At 41.7% G+C, this 11,255-nt stretch overlaps 2 protein-coding genes across 2 annotated transcripts; both read left to right on the forward strand.

Moving 5' to 3' along the window:
• The first annotated feature begins 261 nt into the window (after window positions 1-261).
• Window positions 262-4,230, forward strand: LOC108946411 (uncharacterized). Its single transcript, XM_070184286.1, has 6 exons — window positions 262-508; window positions 710-855; window positions 918-1,355; window positions 1,437-3,188; window positions 3,240-3,796; window positions 4,035-4,230. Exons 1-6 carry the CDS (start codon window positions 262-264, stop codon window positions 4,228-4,230), a joined length of 3,336 nt encoding a protein of 1,111 aa, XP_070040387.1.
• Window positions 4,231-5,653: 1,423 nt separating this feature from the next.
• On the forward strand, window positions 5,654-9,035 carry LOC138898237 (uncharacterized). Its single transcript, XM_070184287.1, has 3 exons — window positions 5,654-5,913; window positions 6,061-6,280; window positions 8,940-9,035. The coding sequence occupies exons 1-3, from the start codon at window positions 5,654-5,656 to the stop codon at window positions 9,033-9,035; spliced, it is 576 nt and encodes a 191-aa protein (XP_070040388.1).
• Window positions 9,036-11,255: the final 2,220 nt, after the last annotated feature.

Here is an 11,255-nt window from a genome sequence, read left to right on the forward strand (position 1 = left end):
CAAAAGGAGAGAGGAAAAAATCAGGATTCAAAATTTGGGAAAAGAGCCGGGATGAAGCACATAAGCTGTCGCAAAGCATTTAGAAACGTTTAACTGCTCAGGTGCATTGCATCCCCAATATGTGATTCCCTATCTGTTAAATGCTTCAAAACTGACCAAGTTAGTGTGTGTGCATAATTAGACAGGTTCTGTTTAGGTGGTTAGTTTGTTGGCATCCTGGCAAGTCACCCCTATAATACCAGATCAAAGCGCAAGGCAGTCATGACTAGCAAAGAGTCGGACACGGGTGTTGTTGACCTGCAGAGGGAGATTGTAGAATCAGAGTCTGAATTGAAAGAGGAGGTCCACAGGTTGAAACATCAAATGACTGAAATGTATCAAGCCTGGATTAGGGGGCATCCTCCACCTTCATTTCCCGCTAACTACACAGAAAATCCCGTTTTCATCCCACCACTAACACAAGCCCAGAATCCCACTACCGTTGATCTTTCCCCTCAGCATGTACCAGGTTTTACCCATTTCCACCACTACCCCAGCACCTCATCCCAAACTTTCTATGCTCCACCAGCCAAAACAACCGCATACCCGACTACGACATCTGCTCCTGTTTTCGTAGCCCCTCCGCGAGCTACCCTCCACCGATCTTCTAGTGAACCCGCGTTCCAAGCTTCATATACCTAATATTATGCTCTGGAACCAACTTTTAAAGTCACGGATCCTTATTCATACACCCCTCACTTTGAACCTCCTGTTGAAACTGAGAAACCATCCCGGAACGTGGAGCAGGATGAGATATTCAGGAAAGTAAAGAGTCTAGAACAATATTTGAAGAACATGCAAGGGATAGGAAGCCAAGTAAGTGTGGCTTACAAGGATTTATGCTTATTCCCTGATGTCCAATGCCCGCTGGGTTCAAGATGCCCAAGTTTGACCTGTACTATGGACATGGAGATCCCGTGACCCATTTGAGAGGCTTTTGCAGCAAGATGAGAGGCGCCAGTGGGAAAGACGAATTATTAATGGCGTATTTCAGTCAAAGTTTGAGTGGGGCGGCTTTGGAATTGTACACCCGCCAAGACGCTAGCAGGTGGTACACATGGGACGACTTGGCTCAGGCCTTTGCTCGGCACTTTCAGTACAATATAGATATTATCCTGGATCGCCTATCTTTGACCAAGGTAGAGAAGAAGCCCTGTGAGAGCTTTAGGGAATATGGTTTCAGATGGAGAGAACAAGCTGCACGGGTCAATCCTCCAATGGAAGAAGATGAGATGGTCGAGTACTTTCTTCAAGCCTTAGAACCTACTTATTTTGGCCATTTGATCTTAGCCATAGGTAAGTCCTTCAACGATGTGGTAAAGATGGGAGGAATGGTGGAAGAGGGACTTAAGTCAAGCAAGATCATGAGCTACTCCGCCGTAAAAGCAACCACACAGGCAATTCAAAGTGGCACCGGAAGCCTGTTAGGCAAAAAGAAGAAAGATGATGTCGCTATGTTTGTCTCTAGATCAGGGCGTGGCCTAAGGGGTTCGCCTCACCAGTACACCCAACCTCGACCCCAACCTCAAGCCTACACCCAAGCTCCATATAATCCATCCCAACATTATTTCCCACCACAAGACCCTCAATATTCAGTCAGACCATCCCAATACCATGTTCACCATGCACAGTCATATGCGCGACCCTCTCCTTACCTGCAATGGCGTTCTCCAACTCCACAAAATCCGTATCCACCCCCACAACCATATCGAAACCCTACTGGTCCAAGCTTTCGATCGAGGCCGGATTATAGAAAAGAGAGGCAGCAGCAGAAAGAAACCTTCACCCCTCTTGGAGAGTCGTATACCAATTTGTTTCAAAGATTGAGGCAGTTGGATGTTTTGAGGCCGATTGAGCCAAAGACACCAAATCCATCTCCAAGGAACCTTGATTATTCCCTCAGATGCACATATTGTTCTGATGCCCCAAGGCACGACACAGAGAAGTGTTGGCATTTGAAGAGGGCAATCCAAGAGCTTATTGATACAAATCAAATTGTGGTCCAGAGCCCAAAGGCGCCAAACATCAACCAAAATCCTTTGCCGGCTCATGTAGAGACACATATGATTGAGATAATTCACAAGGATGGGGAGCCCAAGAATTCTTCCAAGTCTGTCATGATGATCCGGGCTAGCGAAAGTAATCCATTTAAAGCTCCAGATTTTGCAAAAGCAATGCCCTTAACAGTTAAAGGGGTGTCGGAGAAGCTAAGCACGCTCGACGTGAAGCCATCTGTATTGGTTGTGAAAGGGCCTTCGATTGATGTTGAAGCAAATCAGGAAAAGAAAAAAGTGATTGTACTAGGGGTCCCGGGCAAGCCTGTCATAATCGTGGAAGGAGCTCGTATTACCCCCGTTATTATTAAGCCAGTGACCCAGTTACCAATGGTTGACACAAAGGCCGTACCGTGGAATTACAAACAGGTGATAGTAACATATAAAGGGAAAGAAGTAGAGGAAGAAGTCAATGAAACCAGAGGACTGACTCGTTCTGGGAGATGTTTTACCCCAGAAGAACTGAGGAAAGCCAAGCCATTCAAGGATGGCCACATCCCAGTAAAGAAGTCGGTTACCGAAGAAGAGGCTGAAGAGTTCCTGAAAAGGATGAAAATGCAAGACTATTACATTGTAGAGCAGTTAAGGAAAACACCAACTCAGATCTCTCTTTTGTCTTTGCTGATACATTCAGATAAACACCGCAAAGCCCTGATGAAGATTTTGAATGAGACCCATATTCCTGATAAAATCACAGTAAACCACTTGGAAAAGATTGCTAACAAGATTTTCAAAGCAAACATGATCACTTTCTCAGATGATGAACTTCCTATGGAGGGTACAGAGCACAACCGAGATCTTTATCTTATAGTGAAATACGAGGATTCTGCTGTCTTAAGGGTACTGGTCGATAACCATTCTAGTGCAATTATTTGCCCTCTGTCCACTTTGCAAAAGTTGAAGATCGGCACTAAAAGGATCCACATGAACAATGTATGTGTTCGAGGCTTTGATGGAGGAGGGAAAGCTTCTGTTGGTGATATAATGCTCGAATTGTCAATAGGGCTAGTTGAGTTCACTATGGAGTTCCAAGTGCTAGATGTGGTTGTTTCCTATAACTTGTTGTTGGGCAGGCCCTGGATACATGCTGCCAAGGCAATCCCGTCTTCTCTGCATCAAATGATGAAGTTTGAACATGACAAGTAGGAAATAGTTGTGCACGGTGATGAGAACTTATCTGCTTACAATGACACAATTGTTCCATTTATTGAAGTTGAAGTTGATAAAGGGCCTTGGGTTTACCAAACGTTCGAAACAGTGTCTGTCGAGAAGATTCCTGAAGGAGAATGCATTCCAGGTCCGAAGCTACCATCCGTGTCTGTCATGGTAGCAAATGAAATGTTGAAGAATGGTTTTGTGCCGAGTAAAGGCCTAGGTTCGTCTCTGCAGGGTATTGCACATCCGGTGTGTCCACGTGAAAGTTTCGGTACATTTGGTTTGGGATTCACACTCACAGGGAAGGACATGAAAAAGGCTAAAAATTTGAAAATAAAGGCATGGTCACTTCCTAAGCATGTTCCACATATCTCCAAGTCTTTTGTCAAGCCAGGGGTCGCAAAACACCCAATATCAGCGGTCACAAAACCTGTGGTCGACTTTGATGAAGAGATGATCAAGAGGTTCCAGAGTTTGTTTGATGAGGTTAACATGGTGGAAATCGGGGAAGGTTCCAGTAATGCCGATGTGCAGCTCGTTGGCCAAATGTAAAGCTTGGCAATTGGAAAGCTACTCCTCTCCCCACCCGGAAGGAGTTTTAGTAGTTTGCTTTGTTTTCCTTTCTGTTATCTGGGTTATTCAAAGGTTGTAATCTAGATTTTTTATTTTTTGCTTGTTTTGATGTACAAACCCTTCTATCCTTTTATTTTTAATGAAATACAATTTCCTGTTTTCCATTATTCCTGATAGCGTTTCATTTTTGTTTTGTTTCTTTTTTCTGTACAGTTATTTTTATGTTGGTTTCAATGACATGACATGCATGAGAAATTTTCAGCCAAATCTTAAAATCCAATCTAATTCCGAAACAACAATCCAAGAAATAGAGTGTGATGATGAAACAGAATATGATGAAGAAGCAGCATTTCAGAAAATCAGTAGAGAACTAAATCACTTTGAAGAAAAATGCAAGCCTAATTTTTAAAGAAACTGAATCAATCAATTTAGGAGATCAAGATAATATCAGAGAAACCAAGATAAGTGTGCATCTGGAACCACAAATCAAGGAAGAAATAATCAAATCACTGTTTGAATATAAAGATGTTTTTGCATGGTCGTATGACGACATGCCAGTTTTGAGCATTGATTTGGTAGTTCATAAATTGCCAACTAATCCGGCATTCCCTCCAGTCAAGCAAAAGTTAAGGAAGTTTAAGACTGGCATGGGTGTGAAGATCAAAGAAGAAATCACAAAGCAGCTTGACGCAAAGGTCATTCGGGTCACTCGATATCCCACTTGGTTAGCTAATGTCGTGCCAGCACCAAAGAAGGATGGTAAGACTAGGGTTTGTGTTGATTATCGTGATCTCAATAAGGCAAGTCCAAAAGATAACTTTCCATTTCCGAACATCCATATTCTGATCGACAATTGTGCCAAGCATGAGATTGGGTCTTTTGTGGATTGCTACGCAGGATATCACCAGATCCTGATGGATGAGGAAGATGCAAAAAAGATTGCATTCATCACACCATGGGGGACATACTGCTACCGGGTAATGCCATTTGGTTTGAAGAATACTGGGGCAACTTACATGAGGGCAATGACTACCATATTTCATGACATGATACACAAGGAAATTGAGGTATATGTAGATGATGTGATCATAAAGTCAAAGAAGTAGTCCAACCATGTTGGAGACTTGAGAAAGTTTTTCCAAAGGCTCCGCAGGTACAACCTCAAGCTCAATCCGGCAAAATGTACATTTGGTGTCCCGTCCGGGAAACTATTGGGATTCATAGTCAGTCGACGCGATATTGAGTTGGACCCATCAAAGATCAAAGACATCCAAGAATTACCACCGCCAAATAACAAAACCGAGGTGATGAGCCTTCTCGGAAGGTTAAACTACATCAACAGGTTTATTGCTCAACTTACGACAACTTGTGAGCCCATCTTTAAGTTGCTGAAGAAGAATGTTGTGGTTAAGTGGACTGATGAGTGTCAGGAAGCATTTGATAAGATCAAGAGTTACCTGTCAAACCCACCTGTGCTGGTCCCGCCAGAACCTGGGAGACCTTTAATCCTCTATTTGACGGTCGTGGATAATTCTTTTGGTTGTGTGTTGGGTCAACACGACATCACGGGCAAGAAAGAGCAAGCATTTTATTATCTCAGCAAGAAGTTCACTCCTTATGAGGTTAAGTATACTCTTCTTGAAAGGACATGTTGCGCCCTGACTTGGGTGGCACAAAAGTTGAAGCATTATCTGTCATCCTACACTACTTACCTCATTTCTCGCATGGATCCTCTAAAGTATATCTTTCAGAAGCCTATGCCCACAGGAAGATTGGCAAAGTGGCAGATTTTACTCATAGAGTTTGACATCATCTATGTGACTCGGACCGCGATGAAAGCCCAAGCCCTCGCCGATCTCTTGGCCGAGAATCCAGTGGATGAAGAATATGAGCCACTGAAGACTTATTTTCCTGATGAAGAAGTGATGTATGTTGACGAGGCTGATCATGATGAAAATCCAGGTTGGAAACTCTTCTTTGATAGAGCTGTACTCATTTTTGAAACAAGGCATCACTACCCCGTAACAGCTCAACTTCGATTTTATTGCACTAACAACATGGATGAATACGAGGCATACATTCTGGGTTTGAGGCTAGCTATAGACATGGGAGTTCAATAAATATTGGTTTAGGGAGATTCAGATTTGTTGGTTCACCAGATTCAGGGAGAATGGGAGACTCGTGATTTGAAGCTCATACCGTATCGACAATGTCTGCATTATCTTTGTCAACGATTCAGGTCGGTAGAATTCAGGCATATTCCTAGGATTCATAATGAGATTGTCGACGCCTTGGCTACTCTGGCGTCAATGTTACACCTTCATGATAAGACTTATGTCGACCCTCTGCATATCCAAATCTGTGATCAGCATGCCTATTGCAATGTGGTTGAGGAGAAACTTGATGGTGAGCCTTGGTTCCATGATGTCAAGGAATACATCAAATCGGGGGTATATCCGGTACATGCCACAGGCGATCAAAAGAGAACCATTCGACTTCTGGCTAGTGGATTTTTCTTAAGTGGGGGAATATTGTACAAGAGAACTCTAGATCTAGGATTACTAAGGTGTATAGATGCTAAACAAGCCTCGACTATCATGTCCAAAGTGCATTCCGGGGTTTGCGGGCCACATATGAGTGGGCATGTCTTGGCAAAGAAGATTCTTCGAGCAGGTTATTATTGGCTCACCATGGAACGAGATTGCATTACCTTCGTTCGCAAATGTCATCAATGTTAGGTGCACGGTGATTTGATTCATTCCCCGCCATTTGGGGCATGGATGTCATTGGACCAATTGAGCCGGCAGCTTCAAACAGGCATAGGTTTATTCTGGTGGCCATTGATTACTTTACCAAGTGGGTCGAAGCTGTAACTTTCAAGTCCGTGACCAAGAAGGCGGTGGTAGATTTTGTTCATTCAAACATCATTTGCCGGTTCGGAATTCCCAAGGTAATCATCACAGATAATGTTGCTAGCCTCAACAATCATTTGATGAAAGAGGTATGCCAACAGTTCAAGCTTATGCATCGAAACTCCACTCCGTATCGTCCTAAGGCAAACAGAGTTGTTGAGGCTGCTAACAAGAACATAAAGAAGATACTTCGTAAGATGGTGCAAGGTTCCAGGCAATGGCATGAAAAGTTACCTTTTGCTTTACTGGGTTATCTCATTACTGTTCGCACTTCAATAGGTGCAACTCCCTATTTGCTGGTATATGGAATCGAGGCAGTTATACCTGCGAAAGTTGAGATTCCATCCCTGCGGGTCGTTGTTGAAGCTGAAATTGATGATGATGAGTAGGTCAAAACCCGGCTAGAGCAATTGAGTTTGATTGATGGAAAAAGATTGGCAAAGTATGTCATGGTCAATTGTATCAGAAAAGCATGGCAAGAGCATACAACAAAAAGGTACGTCCCCGAAAATTTGAAGTGGGTCAGCTGGTATTGAAACACATCCTTCCACATCAGGCTGAAGCTAAAAGCAAGTTCGCCCCAAACTGGAAGGGGTCGTTCATTGTGACAAAGGTGTTGCCCAATGGTGCTTTGTATTTAACAGACATAGAAGGTAAATGTGTAGATATGGCTATCAATTCTGATGCAGTCAAGAGATATTATGTATGATTTCTTTGCTTATCTTCAATCGCATTTTGTACTAGGCATGTTCAAAGTTGGAATGACGAATGCATTTTGTTCTGCTATCCCAAACACTTTTATCATTTGTTACCCCTTTTTGAGCCTTATTTATTTTATTTCATACCCCTCTTTTGGAATCAGAAGCAGAGTTAGAAATATAAAAGAAAAAAAAAGAAAAAAAAAAGAAGGAAAAGAGAAAAGCAAAGAAAGAAAAGAGAAAGGAAAGGAGAAAAAGAAAAGCAAAGTAACAAAAACAAAACTCTTATGTTTGAACTACGTTCGACCTGATTCCTTTTAAGGATACGTAGGCAGCCTTACACGGTTCGGTCCCATCAAAATAAAAATTTAAAATTCCCCAGATTCGAAGAAACTGGGTAGAAGTTTTAGTTTAAAAAAAGAAAAAGATTTGATTCCAAAAGTTGTAATTCTGAACCCCTTCACCTTAAATTATTTTGAGCCTTCATGCCACCTTTTCTTTCTAACCTTGTCCAAAACCTACACTACAGTCCAAAGAAAAACCTTCTGATCAACTTTGAGGATGCCAAGTCAAGTGAGATGGAGGTACGATTTACATCATGGGTAGCACCTTTGTTCATGGGCACAAGGAAAAGTGAATAAATGAGAGAGTCTTATTGGTGAAAACCCTCACGGGCACTATAGGACGATGGTGAGTCGAGAGAAAATTCAAATGAGAGAGTTTTATTGGTGAAACACCTTATGGGCACTGTAAGGCGACAGTGAGTTGAGAGGGGAGCAAATGAGAGAGACTTGCTGGTGAAAACCCCTCGGGACATTACAAGCCGAATGGGGTTCATGACTTTACAAAGAAATTGAATTATGGAAACCCCGGTTTTGAAGTATGAAGACATGGCATGAACTGAAATGTGATTAGTTGGATGGATTAGGCTGATCAATCCGAAATGCATGTCATGATCATTGGAGCCAGTTGTTTCATTCAGATAAGTCTCTTTTCCATTTTTCTTCAAATAGTCATCTCTGTTTTTTCTTTTTTATTCCTAATTCTCGAAGTCACTTCGCTTCGTTTCTTTTGGGTCTATTTTTCTAAGTCTCTGTCAAATTAGTCTTTTGTTAGGCAATCAAGAAAGGATTTCAAAGCTCATTACCAGCTTTTTATTTGTACCAAGCGAAATTCGGCCAGGCACATCACAAGGGACATGATTTAGAATGAGCAATGCGGTGATAACTGAAGTTCATGTGGTCAAGTGATTCGTGAATTTGTAGGAAATGCAAAGGTTCAACAGTTGTTAGAATGAAAGTGCCATACGACTAGTTGAGTGTAAGGGATGCAAGTCATTCAGAGGTTTTGTGGTCGAGGTCCGATTGAAAGGTCAAACAATTCTTTGTAGCCCGAAGCATCTAATCAGAATGATGCGGGATAGTGGCAGAAGCAGACACTTTCAGCAAGGATGCCACAAACTAACCGCCACATTTTCAAACTGACAAAATTCTCTTTGTTTTAAGCAGGGGCAAGAAATGTTTTTCGCTTTGCCAGGAAATCCCCACGAGGAAAGCATGTTCCAGATAAGTTCAGTCTTAAGTTTTCAGGACCCTCCTGGATAATGGGATCTAGTTTTAAGTTTTCAGGACCCTCCTGGATAATGGGATGCAACTAACAATCAATGAATGTTCCTGGTACAAACTGGGGCAGAAATTTTTCTCTGTTTTGTCTGTGTTGTTGTGATAGCAGGCGCCCACCTGGAGAACGAGGAAATTTATTTCAAGTCTTAAGTCATTAGACGCCCACCTGGAGAAAGAGGGAATTCATTTTAGCTTTAAGTCAAAATTGGGCGCCCACCTGGAGAACGAGGGAATTTATTTCAAGTTTTAAGTCAACATCAGGCACCCACCTGGAGAACGAGGGATTTCATTTCAAGTGTTAAGTCAACATCAGGCGCCCACCTGGAAAATGAGGGAATTCATTTCAAGTTTTTAAAGTCAGCAGGTGCCCACCTGGAGAATGAGGGAATTTATTTCAAGTTTTAAGTCATCAGACGCCCACCTGGAGAACGAGGGAATTCATTTCAAGTGTTAAGTCAACATCAGGCACCCACCTGAAAAATGAGGGAATTCATTTCAAGTTTTTAAGTTAGCAGGCGCCCACCTGGAGAACGAGGGAATTTATTTCAAGTTTTAAGTCATCAGGCGCCCACCTGGAGAATGAGGGAATTCATTTCAAGTTTAAGTCATCAGGCGCCCACCTGGAGAACGAGAGAATTTATTTCATGTTTTAAGTCATCAGGCGTCCACCTGGAGAATGAGGGAATCCATTTCAAGTTTTAAGTCATCAGGCATCAACCTGGAGAATGAGGGAATTTATTTCAAGTTTTAAGTCATCATGCGCCCACCTGGAGAACGAGGGAATTTATTTCAAGTTTTAAGTCAGCATCAGGCGCCTACCTGGAGAATGAGGGAATTTGTTTCAATTTTCAAGTCATTAGCAGGTGCCCACCTGGAGAACGAGAGAATTTATTTTAAATTTCAAGTCAGTTGCAGGCGCCCACCTGAAGAACGAGGGAAGTTATCTCAAATTTCAATTCAAGTTAGAAGTACAGAAGATCGCCTCAAGAATGCAAGTCTATAGTCCGAGATGACCTAAAGAAGAAGTCTCAATCCAGAATAAAAGAAAAAAAAGAAGTGAATCCAAAACGCAGAAGCAGTTGAAAGATGTGAACTGCTCAAGACATGACTGAAGTCACAAGCTTTACATGTCGCGGCTTGATCCGAAGAAACCATAGAAGAATGAACTAGCACCTGCAGCTAGGAAGCATCAAGGTTCAAATCAAAAGTCTGCATGAAGAACCATTCAAGACTCAAGATCAAGCTTCAGAAGACTTATAGATAGGAATCTTGTAACTCATAGTTGATAGGGTTGTTTAGTTCCTTTAGATTTTGATTTTTATGTAATAACAGGACCACGAACCGGAGCCTCGACGAAACCTCACTCGACTCCTCAACCCATCATTCCATCACTACCCTTGAACTACACGCAATCTGATTCCCTTATGACCCGGGATATGTAGGCTGTCCAGAACCAGGACTCGGTTGCACCCTTTCCTTTGTTTATTTTTCCTTTTGAATAAAGATTTGGTAAAACATTAGTTACACGGCTCACTTTTGTCTTTGCCTGAATACTCTTCATGTTCCCAAGCAAAGAGGGGCAGCTGTGAGCACCTAATTGTTTACCATACTTGTGATTTTTCAACACTTTTTAGTATGTAAATAATTTTAAGTTTAATCTACATATTTTAACCTTAACTTCATTTTTAGTAGGTTTTATTTAAGAAAATTAAAAATCACAAAAATTATATGTTCTTGATTTTAAAATATTTAGCTAGTATTTTTATTTTACACTCTTAAAAATATATATATTAATTAAAGCAAGAGTCAATGAGTCATTTTCATGTGGCAAGATTCTTCCTTATCTTTTGTAACAAACTCACAAGCTCTCTCAAAAAAATGCACATGCCCATACACACTTTTTTTCTTGGCCACCAATTAATCCATATACCTAGACCTATATATTTTCCACTCACCCAACACACAAAAGATAGATCTGAAAATAGAGAGAAGGAGAGGGGGCGAAACAGAGACAGAAAAATACAGAGAGGGGATGAATAGGCAGTGAGAAACAACACTTTAGAACATAGGATTCCACTGATTTTCTCACTATTAACACCATAGAACAAAGGGCCTCCAAGGTCGTTCTTAAAGTTTGAAATAAATTCGAGGCTGAGCAACAAAAATGTGATCTGGTTGAGAGATCCGAGTTTTTTTTTTTTT

This window comes from Nicotiana tomentosiformis, chromosome 8, assembly GCF_000390325.3.
Source record: "Nicotiana tomentosiformis chromosome 8, ASM39032v3, whole genome shotgun sequence".
NCBI lineage: Eukaryota > Viridiplantae > Streptophyta > Magnoliopsida > Solanales > Solanaceae > Nicotiana > Nicotiana tomentosiformis.

Coding starts and splice junctions, on each gene's coding strand:
- LOC108946411 (XM_070184286.1), top strand. CDS start 262: ATGACTAGCAAAGAGTCGGACACGGGTGTTGTTGACCTGCAGAGGGAG. Junction 509..709: donor TTCCCCTCAGCATGTACCAG/GTTTTACCCATT, acceptor CAACTTTTAAAG/TCACGGATCCTTATTCATAC. Junction 3,797..4,034: donor GTGCAGCTCGTTGGCCAAAT/GTAAAGCTTGGC, acceptor TTTTCTGTACAG/TTATTTTTATGTTGGTTTCA.
- LOC138898237 (XM_070184287.1), top strand. CDS start 5,654: ATGAAAGCCCAAGCCCTCGCCGATCTCTTGGCCGAGAATCCAGTGGAT. Junction 5,914..6,060: donor GCATACATTCTGGGTTTGAG/GCTAGCTATAGA, acceptor TCAACGATTCAG/GTCGGTAGAATTCAGGCATA. Junction 6,281..8,939: donor TCAAATCGGGGGTATATCCG/GTACATGCCACA, acceptor TGTTTTAAGCAG/GGGCAAGAAATGTTTTTCGC.